Source organism: Pezoporus flaviventris, unplaced genomic scaffold, assembly GCF_033815535.1.
Source record: "Pezoporus flaviventris isolate CSIRO_AGI_PZ_B2104156 unplaced genomic scaffold, CSIRO_AGI_Pfla_v1 ptg000004l, whole genome shotgun sequence".
NCBI classification, from domain to species: domain Eukaryota; kingdom Metazoa; phylum Chordata; class Aves; order Psittaciformes; family Psittacidae; genus Pezoporus; species Pezoporus flaviventris.
This window is the reverse complement of record NW_026892552.1, coordinates 20,804-43,008: the sequence shown is the minus strand read 5'-3', so window position 1 is coordinate 43,008 and position 22,205 is coordinate 20,804. Positions and strand designations below refer to the sequence as shown.

General features: G+C 38.1%; 1 protein-coding gene across 1 annotated transcript in view; it reads left to right on the top strand.

The window, feature by feature from the left end:
* Nucleotides 1–17,144, top strand: part of ELL2 (elongation factor for RNA polymerase II 2) — a 30,026-nt gene extending 12,882 nt beyond the window's left edge. Inside the window, exons 3-12 of the mRNA XM_061445313.1 lie at nt 622–743; nt 3,085–3,248; nt 5,908–6,167; nt 7,880–8,004; nt 8,140–8,227; nt 9,667–10,213; nt 13,027–13,096; nt 15,701–15,872; nt 16,792–16,836; nt 16,973–17,144. Coding sequence (XP_061301297.1) covers nt 622–743; nt 3,085–3,248; nt 5,908–6,167; nt 7,880–8,004; nt 8,140–8,227; nt 9,667–10,213; nt 13,027–13,096; nt 15,701–15,872; nt 16,792–16,836; nt 16,973–17,089 — 1,710 coding nt within the window. The 3' untranslated portion in view covers nt 17,090–17,144. The remainder of the gene's footprint in view (nt 1–621; nt 744–3,084; nt 3,249–5,907; nt 6,168–7,879; nt 8,005–8,139; nt 8,228–9,666; nt 10,214–13,026; nt 13,097–15,700; nt 15,873–16,791; nt 16,837–16,972) is intronic.
* Nucleotides 17,145–22,205: the final 5,061 nt, after the last annotated feature.

Here is a 22,205-nt window from a genome sequence, read left to right as displayed (position 1 = left end):
ACTACATCTGATTAAGCTTACAGAAATACTTATATTTTACATTTATGTAAACAATTTCATCTAGAGGTAAGTAGAAGAAAAATTTTAACTCCTATTGAAGTTGAAATTCATCCTTTATACTTTTAAGTAGTTTTACTCTTGTAATTTGGGTGTTGCTGGAGCTTTTTTCCCTTCTTGGAGCTAATTCCCATATCTGCTTCATTGGGACCAAATAAACCACGAAGCTGGGGCAGTGTTTGGTATGGTCTGTGAATTGCACTCATCTGTTCTGCCAGCTGAACTTCGGTCCATGTAATTGTACTTGGGTGCATGTGTTTAAAGTTAAGCATGTGTGTATTAATTCCACTAAATGGGAAAGGATGGCTTGCTACTTGGGCACTTTGCTGAGTTAAGAGGCTAATCGATGGCATTTTTTTGCAGTGCAGTTACTGCTGTGACAGACACATAACTAGTGCTGCTTCCAGAGGGAGAATTGTGCCAAAGCAGCCTTTTTAGGGATGTGATTGAAATCATAAGAAAACTTTTGAATCACAGTTTGTCATTTAAAATTATGATCCTAGTTAATCGCAAGTAAAAAAGTGTAGACTAAAGTTTTTACATAAACTTTTTTTTTCCTTTTAGCTTATTAAAATTCCCAAAGTTGATCAGTCAAATGAAATGAATACATTTAACTTCTTAGTGTCAAATATTGGCAAAGATAACTCTCAGGGAAGCTTTGACCTGTTCCAGCAAAAGGCCTCAGGGTAAGTTTTGCTTAATGTTTTCTTTCATTGCAAATTTAAGTAGATTCTGTGGCTTTGAACATACAGAGAAAACCTTTAACAGAAGCACTCTCTGCTGATGGGCTGCAGTAGAAAATTAATTCCTAGCAATAGCATGATTTCTTACTAATTATAAATACTTGCTTTTACATAGAATTCTTTTTGGTTTTGCTCTTTGAAAAGTAACTTTCTAACCTCCTGGTGCTGTTTTTGAAAGCATTTTGAGCTCAGCATCATCCAGGCTAGACCAGAGCCATTCTACAACCATATATAAATGTGATTATGGCTGGCAGCATGCTAGCATGCTGGCCATGATGGATGGTTGTCTTATTTTAAGAACCACATCAGTTAGTGGCCTTACCCATAACTGTATGACCATGGTGTTTCAGAACCCAAATGTAATACAGCAGTGCCTTGTCCTGGTGCTTTGAGTCAAATTGAACAGTGTTAACATCTATTAAAAAGAAAAGAAAATACTATTTGCCTCAGCTTCTAGAATACTATGTTTAGTCTAGTAACAGTGGCACTGAATAACTGTTCAATTTGATTGATTAGCACATTGCAGGGAGAGTTCATGCATCGATTTGCAAAGTGGATGAAAAGCAGGCATACCAGCACAGGTCTCCAAAATGTGCTGCTCAGGTTCTTGGTCACAGGAGAGCTTCTAGCCTCAATTTCAAAGCTGAGATTTGTATAGATAGCAGGCTTTAGGAGCAATAAAAAAAAAATGAGCTGATTTAATAAGCTCTTTGCCTCGCAGGAGATCTCTCAGCATCCTCATCCTCATTGTTTTTCCCCTTGCTTTAGGTCTTTTCTACTGCAGTACAGTCTTTCAATGAGCTCACTTAGATGATGGGATTGGCAAAAAGCCAGATGGTTTAGTGGCAGACTTGGGAGAGCTTGGGCAGTGTGGGTTTTTTTGGGATTTTCTTTTGGGTTTTCACTGTGTCTGAAAGGAGCCAGACAGCTGCCAAGGCAGCTGGTAGAAGTGCATGTCAGGCATGAGAGGTCCTGCACACTCTCCCAAGCATCTCTGAGGGCACCTGCTTCTTTGGGAAGGAGTACCTTCAGTTAAATTAAATTGTATTTTTTAAGATTAAATTTGAGCTGCTTTAGCTCTGAATAATTCTGAATAACATGTCTAGGTAGTTTTGTGGTTTGTCAAATGTTTTTTTTACTCTGGTAGTTTGTGGTAGTCAAATGTGGTTTGACTACAAGGTCCTTTGTAGCCAGCTCTCAGTTTGTGCGAAGTGACTGCAATGTTAATGCAAAACTTGAGTAGTGTTACATGCAGAGTCAGATTGTGTTTGGTTTTGTTTTTTTTTTAAGAAAAGATAAAACCAGAAACATCTTCTGCAGGGTGTCAAGTCTAATTTTGTGCTCGGGGCAGCTCTGCCTTCAACACTGGCTTGGAGGAGGATTGCACAGGCCAAGGAGGAGGATTGCATGTCACAGTCCATGCTCAGCAATTCAGGTTGTGAAAAAGAGTGTGAAGTCAGGGATGTTCAGGGAAGAGGGCAATGGCTAAAAGCTGTGCTTTCTATGGCAAGAAGGATCTTTCTGATTGTTGTTCGTGTGGTGATTTCAGAGCAAGGAATACATAGCTCTAGGCTATGGACAAAATTGTGGCTGAAATACTGGCCATTGGCTTAGTCCAGCTTTGTGACTTTCAGAAATTAACTAAGTTGAGAAATGAGATTCTTGACCCTTCTTGAAGCCTTGGTGGGGAGTTTAGGATGGTTGAAGTGTTTCAGGTTAGCTAAAGCTTGTGTCCTTTTCTTAGTCAGAGCTGTTCAGTGGTGGGTGCCACACAGCGTCCTTGTTACGAGCAATGGTAGTTAGGCCAGTTTAAAGAGAGCTCTGAGTGTGCACTTGGACTGATCATGGTGGTCTGTGCTCCTCCAGAAGCTCCTCCTGGAGCCTAGCACCTGCCCTGAAGCTGTCGAGGAGACATTGCCATCCTTTGCCTCATACAGGGTTTGCTGTCCGTGCCTCTTCTCAAATGTGAGTCCTCAGAGGAGCACAAGCACACTTAAGCACTGGAGTGACTCCCTGAGCTGTCCCCACCATTGTCATGGCAGCCATTACCAGCACAGCCCTGAGTCTGCCCAAGTACACTTACATGAGGAGATTGTAATTACGCTGACAGTTAAACAATTTGGGTGTGTAGAGACAATTCGAAATGTATTTACACCCTAGCTACCTGTCAGAACTGGAAAATGTTTTTCTTCACCTGTTAAGGCAGGTTTTGAAGTTCCTGATGCAACCACACTTCTAAATCTGAGCTAGTGCTTGGGCTAAACCTTTTTCAATGTGTTTGTAGTTCTGGACTCTCCCAACTCAGTTGCCTGGGAAGTATACAGAATAAAATTACAGTATGTGCAACAAGTGATTCCCATGTGAAGACCAGAGAGCGCATGGCCCAGGCGGAAGCGGAGGCACGCAGTCGAAGTGCAAAGTTTATTAAACCTGGTGGACCATTTTTAGGTATGGTTGTATTTCATTTTTTACTAGTTTATCTGTAAGTTTTCAAACTCAGTAATTCATCTTTTCAGTGTATCCTTGGGAAAGATGGTTTGTTTAGAGATCTCAAGTGTAGGTAACTTGCCCTTATGTTGCAGTGTCCTAGTGCTGTGTTTAGACATTGGCCTTTATTTTCCCTCAGAAAGCCTGCCAGGCCTTCCTTGCCCCCATATTTCTTGTCTGGTTGAAATTTTGACTACTGACGTGAGGGGTTTTCACTATCCAATGCACTTAAATTTGCTGCTTCAGTAGCCACTGTTTGGTTTTGGTTTTATTTTTTTGTAACAGCACTTGTGAGTACCTAAACATTGTGCTAAACCATTAAACTTAATTTGTAATCTAAAAAAAACAAAACAGAAAGCTCACAAACAAAATTCAGGAAGTCTCATACAAATTCAGAAGTTTAATATGAAAAACATTGTTTTTCACACTTTCTAATGCTGATTAAGTTTTATTTATTTTATGTCTTGGTGATTAACAAGTAACTGTTACCACAAGACCATGGCTTTGGTTGTTGTTTTGGTTTGTTTGTTTGTTTAGGTTTTTTGTTTATTTTTTTTGTTGTTGTTTAAAAAGTTAAAGTGAGGTAATGTTGCCATTGTCCCATGGATTTCATCGTTTTCCACAAAACATTTCCCTGAGGAGCTTGCAGATAGACACAAGGTAAGCATCTGTCTTAACAGGCACTCAGTGGTACAGGCAGCAGCGGTCCTGCCCACAGCAGCAAGCTGAACCACCCCCATCCGTCTTTGTTAAGTAACACAGGCTCTCCCTGGATGTGTCTGCAGTCCTCTGCCAGCACAGACATCAGTGATGAGTCGTGGTGCAATGCTTACTCTTCCTCACTGTACTCCAGAGTGTTTTTAACCAGAGTCGTCACAGCTTTTTGGAGATACAAAAATAGGTGTGTGTATCCTTGACACCCAGGGAGCTCAGCACAGGTTGATACCAGGATGTGGAGCTGGGACTGCTTCCACTGTGTTTCTGAACTGCTAGTTAATGGCAATGCAAGAGGTGCCACTTTCATGTACTTCAGAATGTCTCACTGGGGAAGCTCTATTTGACACTTGAATCATCTGCATGATTCTTGTCGGTGGCTTAAACAGATCTTAAGTGAATATTTAACATTAGATAAATTGGGTCTGAAGACTGGCAGTAGGACAGTTACAATATTTAGAGTACTTTTGTTTCAGACTGGCTTTGAGGTTCTCAGGTAGGAGAGGTCTAGTTGTTGTTAGGTCACAAGGATGACTGCAACATGCTTCATGCAGGACAAATTAGGAACTGGAACTGGGGTTGTTAATCATATTAATGTTTGGTTATGTTTTCAGGGTGGGTTTTCAGGGTGATTAAGTGAGTCAGAGACATGACTTTAAAGAGGTATTTTGTTTGAATGCTGCTTACACTATTGTCTGTGCCAGGGTTTTGTGTACCTACACTGAATTTAACTTGTCAAAACATTTGTAATGCATTCAGTAAACAACTAACAAGTTCATATTGTTCTAAAAAATGTAACCATGTGTGTTTGCATGATGAGGTTTGCTCCTGAAAACCAGAAGGGCAGAGTCCAGGGAGCATGCAGGGTGGAAAGGTTATAACGGTTTGGCCTCCACTGCAAAAATGGAACAAATTTTTGCTATTCCTAGGGACATGTACTAAGTACATAAGCACAGCTCAGTCTCTATGTTTGATAGAAAAGAGCAAGCTCTGGATTTTCTCACCAGTACTCAGCAAGTATCCCTCATGTTTGGTTTTGGAAAAATACCTGGTTTGTGTTACATCCTCTGTTGGATTAGAAACAATATTTACTACAAAGATTTTCTGTAGTATTCTGAGAAACCTTTTTTTGTCTGATAGCAAATGCTATTTAAAAACACAGGGTAGAGAAGTTTGTGTCTTTTTCTGGAAAACTGAAATTCAGGTTGGTGGATATTATTTTTAAATTCTGGATGCATCACTTGCAAGTACTTGAATTGTGCCTTCTCTTGTGAAACACATTTTTTTATTTTTTTATAGAGTTTGATCCAAAGCACTATGCAGGCCATGTTTTAAAACTTTGCTGGCCCTGGAGCCAGGAACTATTAAATTTTTGTTGTGTTGTTCCCAACAAACCTGATTTTATTTAATAATAAGGCAACATCTCAGTTTAAAATGTGGTGTAACTTACGGTAACTCAAGTGATTAACACTAAGCGTCATTAATTTCTTTAAGCAGTGATGCAATTAATTCTGTAGACATGGTCTCTCTAGACATTAATAGGAAATCTTTTTAATTATATGGAAGACCTTTGCATCATACTTTAGAGTACTCATCTAAAAAGAATGCCTTGTTTTGGGTGTTCAGAGTTTGAGCTTATGAACTGGAAAAATAATAAAAGCCCCACCCATATAATCAAGTTGTCTTCCTACAGGTACAAATCAATTGCTCATTTGCCAGCTTTTTTTAATATTGAATATTTCTTTGTTAATGCCTAGCTCAATGCATCTTTACTGCCTGTATTCTAATAGATATTGAAATGCTAACTAAATACAATTTTCAGAGTTTATGTGGTAAATATTAACTTCCTTGTCTTGTTTATGTTTGGGGGGGTTTGTGTGGGTTTTTTTTGTTGTTGTTGCTTTAGGAAGAAGACTACCAGTTAAAAGAGGACCAGAAGGCATTCCAGATTTTGTGCCTGTCAGGAAGAGATCAACTCCTATGAACCCTGCAAACATGATACGGAAAACTCGCACAGTAACTGCTGTTTCTCAGCGACCATACAGGGACAGGGTGATTCACTTACTGGCACTGAAGAATTACAAGAAACCAGAGTTACTTGCTCGCTTGCAGAAAGATGGTGTAAACCAAAAGGACAAGAATTCCCTCGGAATTATCCTGCAGCAGGTGAGACCATGGAGTTTGTGCCAGCAGTTTTTCCTTCCTGCTAGTCTTATAATTGTAATTTTGAGCTGTGTGACTCCAATGTTTAAATTAGAAAATAATAAACAATGTACATAATGCTCCTTGTTTTATACACATGCCCTAAACTGCATGTCCATGCAAGGAAAGGCAAAAAAGAATGAAAAGTTCTGGGGAGTGTTTTGATTTTGCTAGAATGGCAGGCAATAATTAACTGTTTCTAGCTTTGTTGCTCCTAATGTCTTATTTTGTTCTCTCCTTTACTTGCACTGCTTAGCTGCTTAACTGAGAGAAACTGACTACATTCTCTCAACTGTGTGAAATAATTTTTTATTCAGTTTCTCTCGGCTTAATAATGAGGCTTTTTGTATAAATCTAAAAGCAGCAGCCTGAACTTGCTAAGATCGAATATGCACAGGTTTCCTGCTTTTAGAATACACCTTCAGTTCTGTTTTTAAGAAGTGAATTATGGTTTCAGGGTATCTTTGTTACTTTTAATTATTTTTTAAGCTGGGGACAGGCAGATGTGAACATAGACATGAATTATTATTATTTATCATGTTTTGGAGGGAAAAAAATAAGCAAAGCCATGACAAGTGGTAGTGGTGGTGTATTGATATGTTATTCTGTGTTTTGTATGGGGCAGATTGATAGGATACTGTTTTTCTTTGATGTTTTCTTCAAAAGTCTGAACAGGTATTGGGTGTAGAAGTCTAAACCACCACTTTAGTTGTAAATGGTCTCAAGGTTTTACTAGTTCATTTTAACTTCTTGAGTTACTTTTTATTTGAAGATATAAACCCATTTCATTTTCAAAGGTAGCAAGGCATACACACGACCTTCTCATGGCCGTACTTTGCTGTAATCAACCCTGTGTCTCCAAAATAGAAAAGTTCATTTGGGCCTGTACACCCCTCCTTAAACATTTTAGCACTAAATCTCATTGTCAAAATGCAACTTGTTAGAGATGAGTGCAGTTACTTTTTCCCAGTCCGTAAAACTTTGATATGTCTTAAAACTGATGGGATAAATGAAGAAGCTTAGTGCTCGTTACCGCATAGAACTGTTCAGGAGAAAGCTATAGTTTCTTGTCACTCAGGCACTTGAGAAAGAGATGCAGTTTTGTATATTAAGACAAATGATGACATACTGTGGTCATTAATGGAATGATGGAAGACATGCATTGTTCCAGGTAGTCTGTGCTCTGCCATCATAGTATAGCAGTGTAGAGGGAACAGCAGGTGTCCTCCTGAAGTTGGAGAAATCTGAATTTGTATGTGAAGATAGTGTACTTCAGTTCTTAAAAAGGAAAAAAAAGAAAATAAAAACCTTGGCCTATTGATGTATTTCATGCAGTGAATATTTAAATTTTTGGCATAGTTTGCCTTGATTCTTAATTATATTTTAAAGATAAAAAGCCAGACACATGGTGCAGAGAGAGATTTTCATAGAGTATGTTTCATACATGCTTGCAGCAGTTTGGCATTTTCTGACATCCAAATTTTTACATACCAAATTGACCACATTTTTTAAAATTGGCACTCATTATCTGAAAGCTACTTTGATTGTCACATCTGAAAAAAACCCAAACTGGTGTGTGATTTGAGATTTGATCAAGTTTTGCAGTACCAATCTTATTTTCTGTAGCTTGCATTTAGGTATAATGAACTTTTATTTTCTTAAATGTCTGCCTGTAGGTAGCCAACCTGAACCCAAAGGATAATACTTTCTCTCTGAAGGGTTATTTATTTAAAGAAATTCAGAAAGATTGGCCTGGATACAGTGAAATAGATAAACAGTCATTGGAGTTAATACTTTCTAGGTAAGTTCAGTCTCTAAGGGAGGGAAAATAGCCATTTAAAAAAATGGGAAATGAATGTCTGTCCTCCCTGTAATGAAAGAACATAGATTTTTTTTTTTTTGCCTTATAACCTGAAATGTTGGGTTGTCATTGCAGAAAATTAAATCCATCTGAGAATGCCACCAGCACCAGCAATTCAGAGTCTTCTGTAACTTCTAACACATCTGCTCCATCAACTTCTCAGGTACTTTGTTTTGTTTTATTTTTTTAACATTATTTACAATGTATTAAGACATCACACTTTATAGTGGTGTAAAAACTGTGATGTGAAGCACTGATGCTGTTCTTAACACATGAAAAACTGGAACATTTATTTCTAATTGAATTACTATTTTTTTTAAGATAGTTGTACTGTCAAAGGCTGCAAAAAAGGTCACATAGCCTGAGCACTACTATATTTAATGTTCTCTGTTTCAGAATGCTTATTACCTTAAATGTTTATTTAGAAAAATAAACAATTCCTAGGTCTGCACGATATTTTGTAAACACACCTTGATCTCTGACACCAACTACCCCAGTGCTAATGTAGGCTACTATATCCTTATGCTACTATTTTAAGAAAGCCTAGTGAAAGGACAAATTACAGTAGTAATCCACTTGGAGGGATTTATTTTTTTTTTTCTCCCTCTAGGCATGATTTAAGCACCCATTTTTGATTCAGGGTTTCCCAGGTGTGAAAAGCCAGATCTGAATCAGCATGCACTACATCTGCCTTCCCCCAACTTTTTCAGACTTAAATGTGTATGTCCTGTTTTCCTGCCAATGCAACAGTACAGCGCAAACCCTTTCAGAAGAAGCTTGCAAAACTCTGCATAAAAGAAAGTATTACTTTAAGGAAAAGTTTGATGCCTTCTGTGATTAAAACTGTGTTTCAGTGCTTGCAGCGTACAGCCCTAAGTTGGGAAGTATGGAAAGTGTTTTACCACTGAGATGATACGTTTAAATAGAAAAAGGATGGCAGACCTCTTTTTAACCCTAACTTTCTTCCTGTCAGGGCATTAAATGGTGCAGGTCCCAACAACCTCTTTACACCTGCCTCTCTACAGATTCTGGATTTATTTCAACTGGCTGGCAGTCCTGGTCAAAGCTGCCCCTTGTACATCAACAGTGTGTACTTGCTAGAGAAAAACATGTTTCAGCTGGAGAACCAGCTGAATGACAGCTGTAGTAAAACTCAGGCTTTTACCTATTCTTACCAGATTTGCACTTCACACTCTCTGATAAGCACAATGCTGCTTGCTTCTTGGGGTTGATACAGGAAATAATATGGCTGTGTGACAGCAAAAGCTGACTCTCAACCTGGTATGTCCAAATGAAAATCAGTACCTAAACAAACAAACTGAGCCTCCTCATCTTGGTGAACCCTTTGATAGAACTGCAGAAAAGAGCATCTTTCTCCCAAAACCTTGTAGCTGTAGATTTGAAAAACAGCTTGCTAAGATTAGAAACTTAAGAATGAAATAAACAGTGTAATAAGGTGCAGTAATTCCTTGTTTGACAGCTACTTATAGATAAAAAAAAGATGTGTTTTCAACAACTGCTTGCTCAGAAATACTTCTTTTTCAGAATGGGAGCAAAACCTAATTCTGATAATGTTTTTAATATTTTTTTATATTATCACAGAAACCACTTTTGAGTTACAAATTTTTTGATCCTCTGATAAACGAGATGCAGAGGGTATCTCACCTGAACAGTCAAGTCCAGCCAGCATGCAGTGGCCACTTGCAGGCCTCCAGTGAGAAAGCCGCTACTGCCCATCCACTGCTTATAACCCCTGCAGCCACCACTCCTCCTCCTCCTCAGCCACTGCTTTCCACTTACAACCTTCCTCAGACCATCAGCTCCAGCTCCCCCAGCACCTCTGATGGTCGGGGGACAAACAACTTGCTGGTGGACAGCTTCAGCCAAAATTACAGTAGCATCTGTGAGAACCAGCAACAAAAATACACCTCTCAGACTCCTTTGGGTACCCAAGCACCAGCTGTGGTGCGGGTGAAGTCTCTCAAGTCTGCAAGAGAGAAGTATGCGATTTGGTACCAAAATCCTGAAAAAGTAAAAAAACAGAAGGACAAAAGCAAAATGCAGGACACTGGGAGTGTGAGCAAGAAGGAGAAAGACATTAGAAAAGAAGAAACTGTCAAGCTGGAAGAATCCTTCTGTTTGGATTCAGGTGAATAAACTGCTTTTCCTAACTACTATATGGGTAGCCCTGGTGAAAAGCACCAGTAAATCTAGGGACTGGAAAGACGAGTGGTCACTTTTTCACTTGCTTTGCCGTTATCCCAGCTTTATAGTCATGAAGATTCTTACTGAAAATTAAGGTAATTTTTAAGAATTCTCACAGCATAATACAAAAACCATTAAATCAAAGAAATCTTAAATGGATTGCTGTGGTGGGCAGAAACTTGTTAAAGGGAAGAGCTAGATACTAGAAAAACACTGATAGTTCACTGAAACTTACTCTTTTTCCATCAGCAGGTTTTAAAGTCTGCATGCTGAAAATAAAAACATGTCACACATTTACTGCATACTAGTTTACTGAAACACGTAGATCAGACATGATCTACCCCTGCCATGGCAGGGGGGTTGGAACTAGATGATCTTAAGGTCATTTCCAACCCTAACTATGATTCTGTGATTCTATGACATAAATATCTTTCACTGTGTATCATATTCATTAAACTCTGCCATTTCATGGGAAGTCTAAAACCTGCATAAACTGACATGTACTTTTAGCAGAGTTTTGCTTTGAACTGTGCTGTAAGCTCCTTTCCACCTTGGCTGCAGAATTTATTACTTCAAAAGATGTAGAAATGGTGCACACTTAAAATGGCATTGAAAAGTTAAACAGAAACACACAAAGAATACATGATTTCTTAACACATAAGCACACAGAAAATAGGGTGGAGTTCAGTTCCTTTGTTAAACGTGTGTTTAATTTCAGAGGTTTAGCTTACAAATCAGAAGGTTTAGCCCTTTCCTATCACAGGTAGGAGGCATCTGTAGAGTATGCAGGGTGCCTCTTCAAAGTGTTGTTGCACTCCTAGATAAAGGTACCTTAAGATGGCCTTTTCACATCAACCCTGGACATACTACACAGTGCCCACACGGCTTGAGGTTGCTTTGAAAATATTCATGCTTGAATTCATGAACATGTGAGCATCTTTCTCCAGAAGCTAGTAACAAAACTCTGAACAGCTAGGTAAGGAAAAGTTTGTACTATATTTCAAGTTGGTGCTTACAGCGAAGCTTTGAAATGCGCTTGAATTTTTTGAAATTAAATGCTCAGAGCAAAATTGTCTGCATAAGTTGTATTGTACATACTGTGACTATTAATATTATTGCTGGCATTTGCATCAAAATTTGTTCCCACTTTTACACTTCTTTTTATATTCCTGCTATACCATATAATTTTAATATTAAAGCAGAAGAATCAAGTGGAACATTCCATGATGCCTGTTTTTTTCTCCCAATGACTTAAAGCTCAGGTACCTTAGAGATTGGCAAGAGTGGTTGAGCTTTAGCAGAAACACTGTGTTTACAGAGTGTCAGTGCAAGTTAATCATGAGTACAAAGGATTATATGGTTTTTAAGCTTGCCAGAAAACCCCACATGTAAAGCAAAGAGATATTACCAAGATACTGAGTGTTCCTTCCTGTTCCTACTAACTTTTCATTACAGCAGCTATTTTTCTTATTTATCAAAAAGACAGGGTACTCCTGAAACACTTCTTTAAAAAGAGGGATTAGAGATTAAGTATATCATGCTTTCATAAGGACATTTAAAAGAGCAGAAGAGCAGTTTACAAGGGCAAATAACTTTGGAACATGTATTGCTGTAAATGAGGAGCAAGTCTTTATTGCAGGTTGTTGAAGCCTGAATGCCAGCAACCCGTATACAATGCTACTGACTTTCCTGCTTAGAAGAGTGTTGAAATTAAATGTAATTTTGGATATCTGTAATTGGCAGGGATGAAGGGATAAAAACATGGCATGAAAAGAACTTTAGCTTTCTACTGTATTTCTTGCTGGAACCTGGATGTTGAGATAGATAGATATATACGTATATATAAAAATACAGGCTGTTGTGGTTTAAGCCCAGCCAGTAACTCGGAACCAAGCAGCCACTTGCTTACACACTCCCATTCTTCTTCCTCCCCCGGCTCCCAGAGGTGTGGGGAGGAGAATCAAAAGAATGTAACTCCCACAGGTTGAGATAACTAAGGTGTAACACAAACCACTGCTGCTACCACCAATAATAATAATGATAAGGGAAATAACAAGGGAGGAGAATACAACTGCTCACCACCTGCCGACTGATACCCAGCCTGACCTGAGCAGCAGTCTATCCCTTCCAGGTAACTGCCCCCAGTTTATATAGTGGGCATGACATGCTGCGGTATGGAATACCTCTTTGGCTAGTTTGGATCAGGTGTCCTGTCTCTGCTTCCTCCTGGCTTCCCCTCCCTGGCAGAGCATGAGACTGAGGAACTCCTTGGTCGGAGTAAACATTACTGAGCAGCAACCAAAAACATTGGTGTTATTAGCGTTCCCAGGCTGAAAGTCAAAAACACAACACTGCACCAGCTGCTAAGAAGGAGAAAAACGGCTGCTATAGCTGAAGCCAGGACACATACATATTTACATATCATGCTGTTGTCTTGTGCGCAGCTACATCTGTTGCTACATAACTTGAATTGCTTTGCAGATGCTGCATGTCTTCAAATAAGAATAGCTGACCTCAGGTTAATATTGCAATAGCACAAAGCCTGTAGAACAAAGTAGCTGTGCCATTTTCTGAACTGTGGTACTGCCTACTGTGGAGAAGGTTGTATGGGCTCTATTATTAACATATAGAGCTTATTCCAAGTAATTCACTGTGAGAATAAAGCTGTAAAGGTTTTTTTCAGGCCCATCAGGTTGGTACTGTTTGGCAATATTAAAAATCTGCTTACCACAAGTGTCATATTCTGCTTTTCTGTAGGAGTTCAAGAAACTCTCACTGCCTCCACATATCCTCCTTTCCCGACAACTGAACAACCAGACTACTTAACGTGAGTAAAATCAATTAACTCTCTTGCCATTCATGGAAGCAGCTGAAAAGTCACCTATAAAAGCTCTCATTTAGCTACAAAATTGAAAAATTACCAAAATGTAATTTTAGAATAATAACAAGCTCCTTTAAGTCACCCTACTACTTTGCTTGAGTATCTGTGAGTTTTAAGCTCTGAGGTTGTCATCCCTTAATTACTGTGGGGGAATAGAAGTGCTGAAAAGAATTTTTAACATATTTTAGAAGACAAAACATATAATTTAATTCTTCTTCAAGAACACAATAAAAAGGAATATGAACCTGCACTGTTTTCTTTTAAGAAGTGAGGCAGTACAGAAGGAAAGCTGAATACTAAAATACTCAATACATAAATTTGAACATCTTTTTTGTGTTTTTACTGCTTAGTGTGCCTAAGCTGGAAAAGTTGGGAGGGAAGAAGGCAAACTTTAAAGTCCAACATGACAAAGCCTGTATATGATCTTAAGAGAGTTAACCATCAAAGGTTTTACTAAAGCTTTAATATAAAATGGCCACTGACTAACTTGAAGCTACAGCAAAATACCAGATTTCACCACAGAATTGCCGACCACAAAGCTAAAGAAAAATAAATTAAAAAAAACTCAATTCAGATTTTAAATTTAAGCTGCTTAATTTTTACTACAAAGCAAGGTAAAAATGCATTAAACTTGACTGTGAAATGTTATATATCTACAACGACTGGTACAATGCAGTCTATAAAGTTATGGAGGGACATTGCAGTAAGTTTAATTTTAGCTCCTTAACAAGTTGTCGCACATCATATTAGCATTCCCGAAAGTTAAAATTTACCTCCTATGTAAAAAAAAGATTTTTATTCATGACAAGTATTAAAGAACTTGCTTTAAATGAAATAGCTCTAATAACAGAATCATTTGATTGCCTAAACGCATTTTTAGAATGTTAAAACTTCTCTGTCAGGAGGATTCTTCTTTATTGTTGTAAAACAGAGAAATAGCTTTTGCAAATTCCCATGCAAATGTCTGAACTTTTCCCCTACTGTTTTATGGGTGACCATTTTTAAAAACATGAAAGTTGAAGAAAGCTGCAATGGAATAACTTGGTCAGTGGAACCTGAATTTCTATGAAATGCTTTTTGTTTTTTTTTTCTTTTTTTTGGAGGTGGGGAGGAGAGGGAGTTGGCACAGTGAGGGCCAATATAAAGCTCTTTTCTCCTTTGGAAGGCTTAGTTTGAATTTTTGACAGGCCTTCAATGCTCAGAGCTGAAATGAGCACCATGATAGGTAAAGCCAGGATAAGTCTGACACTTCCCAGTTGTGCAATTGCACAGAATGGGCCTAAGCAGGAGCATTGAATTCCCTTGTCATATTTACAGTACAGAGAAGGGCGGACAATTTTGTTGGTCTCCTAAAACACTCTGAATTGCCAGGTTCACCAGCTTCTCTCAGAGGCGTAACATCACATCAGCAAGGGAGGTGAGGCCTCTCTATAGAACTTGAACTTCGCTGCATTTTTTGTCTGCTTTAAGGTAGACAGCATGGTAGGAGACAGCATGGTAGCATCCTGTTTCATATTTAATACAGTTAGTGATGCTCCTTGGAAAGATTGAAAGAAAGTCTGGCACTGCAGAGAAGCAGTTTAGTACTTCATATTTTAGTCTGAGAACTCAAATTTAATTCTCAGCCTCTGCTGGGTGAAAGTGAACAGATTCAGCTTTTTGCTGTCTGTTTCTCAATCAGTGGAGGACAGTGATACTGAGGAGTAAGGGATATGGTTATTTGATATAATCTGATATTAAAGATGGATTGTAGAATCATAGAATAGTATGAGTTGAAAGGGAACTTAAAGACCATCCACTTCTAACTCCTCAGCCACGAGCAGGGACGGGCTCCACCAGAATGGAAGCCAATAGCCATTTCTAAAAGTAAAAAAAAAAAAAAAAAAAAACAAAAACAACAAACCAAAACCACCACCACCACCACCCCCCCCGCAAAAAAAAAACAACCCTACAAAAACCCAACCAACCAAAACAAAACAAAAAGAAAAAAGGGTTCATGCAAGATTTCATCAAGTTTTCATTCAGATTTCACTAAGTGCCTTAGTTAAATGGAAGCAGTGGAACTGGTGTTCAATAAAATAATCAGATTTTATCATTAGCTATGCTTTACTGTTACTTATAAGCACAAATGTAGCCAAAAATCTAAGTGCATCCAACTCCTTAAATCAAATCCCTTACAAAAATGAAAAATGTAATTAAATGAATTTTCAAAAGTAAATGTAACTTAATTAACCTTCATAGAAAGAGATTATAATCTAGCAGTTTCTTTTCTTTAACTGAAGCTGGTGCATTTATTAGTCATTCTATATTTGAATGACTGCTAATGTTTTGTAAATGTGCTACACTTTGTGTAGCTTCTGAATAAAGTAAAATATTAGCAAATGTCACAAAAATATGATAGATTTCTACAATTACCTAAATAAATTATCTTGGAGCATGTGTGCTTACACATAGAAGCAGTCAGTTAACTGACTTAAATCTTGGGTATCTAGACTTGATATTCACTACGTACTTGGGGGAAAATTTCATGTGTGCTTGTTTTTCCATTAGGAAATACACAGCTATCATCTCAAAAGAGCAATGCGAGAGTTACAAGGAAGACTTCTATGCAGAGTATGGTGAATACAGGATTTTGCATGCTTGGATAGAGAGTATCACTAAGAGATTCATGAGGTTTGATGAACAACAGAAACACCTTCCTCCAGGGTCCAAAAAATATCAGGTAAAGGAGGATAAAAGTGTTTCATCTCCCTCTTATCCCTTCCAAAAGTCCACATTTTCAACACAGGCAGATCCCTCATATCTATTAAATTTTACAGATGTAGTTTTAAAAGACTTGCCAGGTTCAGTGTCTGAGACTGGGTAACAGAGCTGGAACTACCAGACTGGCTCAGACTTTGCTGACCACCTCAGCATCCAGGCAAGGCGAGGGTGTGCTGTTGGACAGATGGGGAAGAAGACTGGAATAATCCATAATCCCAGAGCTTTCCTTGACCCTCTCTTCCCCATGATTTTAGAGATTTATCTAAATCTGTATCCACAACTTACCCATCTTACAGGTAGCTGGTCCTAGCTATGATTTTAGCAGAAAAGGAATTTAAAAATCTGATATTCTGGATCTCCAGCCTGGACTGCTCTGGTTTGGACATACAAATTCCACATGTTTAATATGAGAGTTCTTCAGTTTTGTGTGCACTGAGGATTTTGATTGGCTTTTATTTGTTGGCCAGATTGCGCATGCATTTTTGAGTATTTTAAAAACCCTTGTTCTGTGCAAACAGACAAAGGGAAAACTCGAAGAATTTGCATATGTGCTCTGACCCTGCGTGGATTAGCTCTAGGTTTTGACACTTGAGAAAACTCTGCGAAAAGCTGTTCAGCCCTCAAACTCCACCTGTTTGAGCTGTCTGTGAACACAGACAACTGTGTGAGCAACTTCTGAAAGGGCATCTTGAAACACATGCTCCTTTTGTTGCCTATTTACAGGTTTAATTTCAGATCTAGTGTGATACAGGGGGCTGTGGGTTTATTTTTTGCAATGCAGAAGAGTGGTGGTGAAACTGAGTATATTTTTAGTATTTTATGTAAATTTACATTTTCTGCTAGTAGTGAAATATTGTTAATTTTCTTTTTATTTGAAGGTACTTCATGAAGAAGTTATAGAAGAGTACCAGGCATTAGCACAGGTATGTGTAACAGCAGACTTGTGGGATGTGGTAGTCACTGAGACTGGCACAAGTCTATTTTTAAGCAAAGGACATGAAATACTGAACTCTTCTGCAGAAGTGTTTTTGTGTCCTAATTTTCATTTTATCTTTACAGTCTCATCCCAGCTACCATGAACAGAAGAGGAGATGCGAGTATCTCCACAGCAAGCTGTCTCATATTAAGAGACTGATTGTGGAATTTGATGAACTCAAGCCTAATGATGACAACTAGTCTTCTGCTTTGATCAGGACATGTGAATGAACCAAAGCTTATTTATGTAAAATCTAAGATTCTAAAAAATAGAATCAAACTTCTGCATTAAGCAAGTCTCACTAGTAGTTGTACCTATACGCGTATAATGAAGCTGCTTTTTCTGGTCCCTTCTTTTCTTCAAGATTTATGTTTGTTTATTTTAAATAATTTTATCAGTAGATGCTGGGGAACCAGTACCTCTACTATGAAGTTCTGCACATTATAAGAAAATATTGTAGCAAATTGAATTGTTTTGGGGCAAATGTAAGGCTGGGTTCTGACCTTGTTGTTAATGGAAACTCTTTGCCTTAAAGGGTAGAAGGTTTAGAAATTTGCACAAAATACTTTTAAAAAAGAAATCACATTGTTTTGGAGGGTTAAAGAAGCATGTGTATGTGCTGTATATGGCCCATTTTGTTACAACAGAAACTCACCCCTGCAACTTAAACCCACCTTTGCGGTGATTGCCTTAATGTATTTGATTGGGTATATTTAGTGTAGCTAAATTATTAGCTACATTGCTTTCCACTTTGTGGAAGCACTACATGGCCTATGTGTACAGTACTTGTGTCTGGAAGTGTATGCTTCTACTCTTGTGTGTGTGCAAGAATGTGTGAATGTGAGCATGTGTGATGAGAAAAAAAAAAAAAGCTGCTACTCTAAGTAGGCCAGACACTCAGGTTAAAACAACTGACAAGTGTTGCTATAGGTTTTTCCTGTAAGATTCCTACTTCTGTCATAGAAGATGAGAGCATTCCATTTCGATAGTTTATCAGCTTTAATACTATTGAGGAAGTTGATAATTTACAAAAATGAAAGAGATATATAGTTTTTGGGCAACATTATAAAATTAAACATGTAAGTTACCTATTTATATACTATTATTTGGGGATAATAATTATAACTGAATAATCATTATTATTCAAAAAAATATTTTTGAAGAGAGATATGCAAAGAAGCTATTGCTACATGAAATATATTTTAAAGATTTTTGTCCTGGATACCAGGAATATAACAAAGAATGGATGTATTTAACTATAAAATACTGTGATCACCAAACAGCACAGACTTACATTTCATGCAGTTTTTTTGGTTTATTTTGATGTAAAACCATTGCTTGATGTAAAACCATCGCTTACCTTATCATATTACTTCATGGGTTATTTGGTCACAATTGAGCAAAATCTTTTGTGTTTTACTGTGTTTGTCTTTTCAAAACACTGCCAATGGAAAAGCAAAGCATTACATGGGGAAATCTGATTTTGGACTTTTGTCAAATTGCAAGTATTGCTAGCAGACTTTATCTCCAGCATTAAAAAAAAAGAAAAAAGCTGTTATGTATCGCTGTAAACAAGAAAATGTTTTATTGCCAGAAAACATGTATTCAGGTAAATGAAAGCAATGGAATTTTTGCCTTAAATTGTGAGTTCAAAGATGTTGTGAGTAGCAAGCAAAGTGGCTTGCCAGTGGTTTATGTTACTTTCTTGAGACCGTGTTTACTTTAAGGACCCCTGTACTAGTATAGTTGTTTTCAACTTCACATTTCAAATAGCAAAATGAAGAGAAGACTTCTTGGTTCCTGTCTAGAGCTGCATCCACCTGGGTTTAACGGCTGGATGTTGTCCTGAGCATGTACACACAGTTGTGCCCAGGGACTGTTAAATTCATGGCAGTTATGCTGCAGCTCCACTGGGTGGTTTGCTTTCAACCTAGAAATGAAGTGGCTGTTGAGGTTAAAACAACGTGCTGTTCATGACACTGGGGCACATTTTGGCAGTTTGGTACTCCCGCGTGCCTGGATCTGATATTGGCTGTTACAGGACATGATGATACTGCTACAGCTGTTTCAATGTGTTGTAATCACTGCTACTACCGTCACTCTATAACTGGGATTCAGGGCGATTAATTGATTTTACTTCCCCCCTACCTTTTGCATAGACCAGCATTCACATGAACATTCTGATTTATAGGCTGCGTATGTGTTGCAGTTGGAGGTTAGTGCTGCTTCAGAGGTCTGGTACTGCATGTCATCACCAGATCTGGCAAGCTACTGCAAAGGTCTTAATTGAAGGTTTTGCTCATTTGCACTGGGCATTTCTGAAGCATTGCAAGTACATCCTGCACCATGTGTATTGCGAAATAGTGCTGTAAATCTGCCTAGCATTGAGTTGAGTGAATGCTGGGAGCCTACAAAAGCAGGGCCTCTGACTGAACAATTGCCTTTCCTGCAAAACTGGCCTGCTTACTCAGAAACAAACATTGCCTATTCTGGCATCTTGGTTGGGGTTACACTACCACAAACCTGAAGCAAATGATTAATATAGAGGAGAGTCAATTGTCCACATCTTCTGTGTGAAAACTATGAATTTCACTACATTTTATATAAAAATTGCATGGTCGAAAGGGAGTCAATAGCCCTTTCCTTTAGGCTGAAAAAAAACCACAGTTTAAGGAGGTTGGTTTCCAGTCTTGCTGGGACTTGAGGGAGAAGAACTGCACCAGAAGTCGTATTTTCTTTTAAGTTGTAGTTATGCTCTACACTGTCATTTGAAACAGCTCACTTGACCGCTTTTAACTCTGCACTCTACCTTGCCATTTATCAGACAAAAAAAAAAAAAAGTGATATTCAGGTAATTTGGAAGGGTAAAACATACAGGCAAGTGGTGGAGGCAACCTACTTCAATAGGTTTCAAACAGAAATTGGGTTAGTGTGTTGATATTGTAACTTTGCTTGTTTATTGTGTTTTTAAAAATAGTAATGCGACAAGCAGTTGTTCTAGATAGTAATTGTTGATTCATGCAAAGACCTATGGCTACTTTATAGTTCTCTTTATAATTTTACTGTCTTTTGTTTCTGTACCTGATGGGGGATGGATGTGGCTAGCAATTCCATGACCACCTTTTGGGCAGGGATATGAAATTGGTCAAGGGAGGACAATATTTGGGAACATGAAGGCTTAAAACAAGGCTGTGAGTCTCCATTTCTGACTTTGAGAATATTTTACAGCTTTTCAAATTGTTTCCATATAAACTGTATTAAGACTCTGTACGTGAAATATCTTGGGGTGTTTTGTTAATGAATACTTGAGCCATTGTTGCCTATTTGTTCCATATCAGTTGAAGTTCAGTAAAATGTTAACTTTGCAATCCTGAGACTTCACTATTTCATTATCTGGGAGGGGCTAGCGGGGCACCTCCAACAATGCAGCAGTGCCACAAGCACTACTATGGGGACTGCTGCTTTACCCTGGGAGCACCTGTGGTCTATCAACTTGCCCCTAAGATCCTGCTGCTAATTTACAAAGCACACAAGCTAGTGCTCTGGAGCGCAGGTAAAGAAATGAGAAAGTCTGGAGACTGGATGGAGCAGGCTTGAGGAGAAGGACTTGGTGTTGGGTGACGAGACACTCCGCGTGACCCAGCTTCAGTGCTCACTTGAGCCCAGATCTCCCCTGTGTGCTGGGCTGCATCCCCAGAGAATGAGCAGCAGGTCAAGGGGTAAGTTTTCTCGATAAAATGTTCTTTTCAGATTTCATACTAGAGTCATAGGGATTTTTTAGTTTTTTTATTTTTCCTGGTGATGCTTTGCAGAGCTTGAGAAGGTATTTCCTTTCCTATTTGCTTTTCGTCTGGAGACCCTAAGTTCTTTAAAAGATGAGATATACTTACCTGCATGTTGCATATAGTGAGTGTGAAATATAGAGCATTACACTGTTTTTTCAAGATCACTAAAGAAAGCTGAAAACATTAAAGAAAAAAATGAAAAGTAAGTTATAGGCATGGAACTCAAATGTGAAAAGGTAATTTGCTATCATTATAGTAGAAATTAAAAATTTTAACTCTACATTAACTGAGTATGTGCAAATAAAGCAGGTTTTTGAAGCATAAAGTCGTAAACAAAAATGAGCATACAGCTGAACTGCAGCTTGCCTGGACACCTGATGGCATCCTCGGTGGCAGCACATGCTTCTACCAGCTGCCAGCTGCATTGTCAATAGTATGGATTATTTGTCTGGCACCGACTTCTTGTACTGATACAAAATCTGCGTGAACATTTGTCTGCATTGCATGTAGTCCTAAATTTTTAACTCTTTGAAAGCTTTTCCAGGTTTTTTGCCACAAGTTATTCTGTTGCCAATAATTTACGTATAGATAACAAATAACGAAGTCATACTTTTAACTTCACATAAAGTTTCATAGGCATTTAAAAATAGAAATGGAAGTACAAATTAATGGAAATACAAACACTTTATAGTCAACCAAGAGAAGTATTTTGCTATTATGTATTTTAGTCAGTAATAACTATAGGTTTTATACAGAGAAGCCAGGTAGTGTAAAAATATTATTTATTTACAGATTAATGCGTGCTACTATATGGAAGAGTAACAATAAGAGCATCTCTTACTATTCAGACAATAAAACAGCTTACCATTTTACTGAGTATCCCCACAGTGCTGCCTGTTATCAGGTGCAGATGTGCTGTTCTGGCAGGCATAGACCATCTGAAAAATTTAAATTATTAGAAGACTTCTTATTATAAACTCTTGTTTTTATGCTGTAAGATGATTTTCCCTAGAAATTTGTTTATCTTAAATCTGTTTTTAAAATGGATACTTCAGCATTCAGAAATGTGACTGAAAGTAGATCCTGATGCTTTGATGCTGGTGAGTTGCTGTCAGTAAGGTTATTTTTTTAGCAGAGGCCTTAGAATCACAGAATTATTATTAGTTAGGGTTGGAAAGGACCTTAAGATCATGTAGTTCCAACCTCCCTGCCGTGGACAGGGACACCTCACACTAAACCACGGACTGTATCTGTCACAGATAGTCAGGAATTAGGCCAGTACTGAGTTTGGTATTTATGAATAACTTTACGTGGTATAAAGCAAAAAATGCTATGGTATTAAAAAAAAACCTAACACCTTTATACTCTGGTATAAAGTAAAAACCAGGAACCAGCTGGAAAAAAAAGTTATTTAAGCAAGTGGTTTTTAAGAAATTAAAATGTCTGAGGAAAAAGGCTTCCATTGGTGCCAGCATCTCCCACACTCTGAGGCCATTACTGAATTCTGGTGTCCCTAGGCAGGTCTTGGAGT